We start from the raw sequence: 2750 nt of genomic DNA, 5'->3' as shown, positions 1-2750 counted from the left end.
TCCAATTTAATTATCCTAGAATTTTGTATACAAGTAATAATCAAGAAAACTTCCGCCTAAAATAAGTCAGACTTTTGGCAAGAGAGAAAATTGAAGTCTAGACAAATCAAGCTAAGGCCGACCAAAATAGACCATATTCTTAATTTCTTATCTCTATTTGTTCCATGTACAAGACTTACAATCAATGGTTGGCGTATAAAAGTTGAACATCTTATCTAAAGTCTATTCTCTGAAAGCTTGAAAAAAATTCATTTAAACTAACACAATATATAAATTATAAAGGAATCAAAGAAAAATTGTCAAAAATAATGAAAATTTAATCTATACTTAAATTCTTATAAGGATGAACACAATAGCAATATCTTTTTTAAAAAAAAAATAATAAAGATAAAAAAATCTGTGCTTATTTTGTAGGTATGATAAAGTCCTATCACAAAATTTTTTAGACTTATGTTGATTAGTGAGTAGGCGATAAAAAGAAATAATCATCAAATACCACAAAATTATCCGTGAATTGCACGGTCAACTTACTAACTTTCAGCAAAAGCAAGTCAAGCACCGAATAGTCGCCTTTGAACTTTGACAAAATGGCCTACCTTCTTGGACCCGAACTTGATGATGATGAAGATAAACCCAACCCAACCTCTTTACTGGTCTCTCCTCGTCTACTCTCTTACAAATTCAAAAAGCTATCTCAGTTCACACTCTGCTTATATATGGTTGAATTTCACATCACAACTTTTATTTTTTCTTTTTTTACCTTCATCAATTTACTCCCTCTAATACTTGCGTTTAAATATTCAAACCATATCCATCCCATCCTTTCAAACCAAAGATTGCCATGTTTCAAAAACCCTTTTCTGGGTTTCCTTTATTTTTCCGGGTAAGCCTCCTTAAACCTCAATCTCAGCTTACTTTTGTATTCTCTCGCAAATTTACTTCTACTTTTAGCGTTTTTTTTTTTTTTTTTGGATGAATATATTGTCAATATTGACTTCTTTTGATCGATGAACGAGTCAACTCAAACTGGTAGCTCAAAGTTTTATGCTTTCTTCCTACATTTGTTGCATACTCTGAGTTTGAGATTCTTTGGTTACATGCTTTAAACAACAATTTTCAATATTTAAACAACAATAAAACTTTTAATACGTATTTTTATAACACTCAAATACGTCCTTCCACAACATTAAAAACTGAGCAATAATACTTAAATACTGGGCTTTGGTTTTATTTTGTTATCATTTTTCTCAGCTGGGTATGCTTAAAAATTCGTAGAAAGCTGAACTGGGGTTTTTTTGTTGTTGTTTTTCTTGATTTCTGTCTCAGGTGATGATGCTATGAAGGCTTTGGTTGTTTTTGATTTCAGTATTTTGAGCACTCTGACGTACATTTGATAGTAATCTCCAAGTGATTTAAAGAAAAAAAAAAAAAAAATCCGTAGCTCGTTCTTATTGGCTCTTGATGAAAATGGTTCTGAATGGCCGGCCTCTTACTGTTCTTGTAGTTGTTTCTCTCTGGTTGTTGCTTAGTTGTGGTTTGAGCTTTGGTGTTCAAAGTGATATAGATTGCTTGAAAGGTATTAAGGCTGAACTTGAAGATCCTTATGGTTATTTGAACACTTCATGGAATTTTAACAACAATACTGAAGGCTTCATCTGTAAATTTACTGGGATTGAGTGTTGGCACCCTGATGAGAACAAGGTTTTGAATATCCGGCTTTCGGATATGGGACTTAGTGGCCAATTTCCTGGTGCCATTAAGAACTGCACAAGCTTAACAGGCTTGGATCTTTCCAGCAACAAACTTTTTGGAAATATTCCGCAAAATATCTCCAACCTAGGTGGATTTCTGACATCTCTTGATCTCTCATCTAACAATTTCTCAGGAGAAATCCCTGAGGACCTGTCCAATTGTACTTACTTGAATGTTCTAAAACTCGACCATAACAGGTTGACAGGTCAGATTCCTGCAGAATTGAGTCTGCTTGCTCGGCTTAAACAATTTAGTGTGGCAAACAATCTTTTGACAGGACCAGTCCCCTACTTTGGTCCAAATTCTTCAATTACAGCAGATAGTTATGCCAATAATCCCGGACTATGTGGGTTTCCTTTGGATCCTTGCCAGTCAGCTTAGACACAAGATTGAAGAGCAATGTGCTGGGTTGAATGGTGAACTTTGCCGCCTTGTGGTTTTAATTTGAAGCTTGAACAAATTGAAACAGAATTATGCTTCTTACCTTAATAATAATTTTGTAACTTGAAGTTTCTCACAATGTATCCGTTTTTTCTCTCGTGGCCTTAGTTTCTTATTATGCATTGTATCTCATTCTCTATTTTGTTATCAATTACCCTATAATAATAATTAACATCTCATTTGTTTTCTTTTTACAATTGATTGTTTTATCAGTACTTCTACTAAGTTTGGAAATAATATTAATGACATTATCCTTATTATCAAACATCTCTTTCGCTCTTGAACTCCATCTACCCTCTGTTATTGTCGAGGGAGATTCGGAGCTTATTATTTCAGCCTTACGAAGTGAGGAGGAGTCCTTTACTTCCTTTGGCCATTTGATTTCATCTATTAAGCAGAGTTTTGAAAGTTTTTCTTGTATTTCTTTTTCGCACACCCACAGATCGAGTAATTCTCTAGCCCATAATTTAGCTCAGTACGCTAGACACGTTGATGCTCTTATAGTGTGGATGGAGGATATTCCACCACAACTTCATCATGTTCTTGTAACAGACTTT

The 2750-nt window shown here is 34.1% G+C and overlaps 1 protein-coding gene across 1 annotated transcript; it reads left to right on the top strand.

The window, feature by feature from the left end:
* Nucleotides 1-592: 592 nt before the first annotated feature.
* LOC115973212 (probably inactive leucine-rich repeat receptor-like protein kinase At5g48380) lies at nt 593-2390 on the top strand. The gene is made up of 2 exons (XM_031093460.1): nt 593-883; nt 1327-2390. The coding sequence occupies exon 2, from the start codon at nt 1462-1464 to the stop codon at nt 2131-2133; it is 672 nt and encodes a 223-aa protein (XP_030949320.1). The 5' UTR covers nt 593-883; nt 1327-1461; the 3' UTR covers nt 2134-2390.
* Nucleotides 2391-2750: the final 360 nt, after the last annotated feature.

Source organism: Quercus lobata, unplaced genomic scaffold (assembly GCF_001633185.2).
Source record: "Quercus lobata isolate SW786 unplaced genomic scaffold, ValleyOak3.0 Primary Assembly Scq3eQI_175, whole genome shotgun sequence".
Lineage (NCBI taxonomy): Eukaryota > Viridiplantae > Streptophyta > Magnoliopsida > Fagales > Fagaceae > Quercus > Quercus lobata.
This window is presented reverse-complemented; position numbering and strand designations above follow the sequence as displayed.

Coding starts and splice junctions, on each gene's coding strand:
- LOC115973212 (XM_031093460.1), top strand. CDS start 1,462: ATGAAAATGGTTCTGAATGGCCGGCCTCTTACTGTTCTTGTAGTTGTT.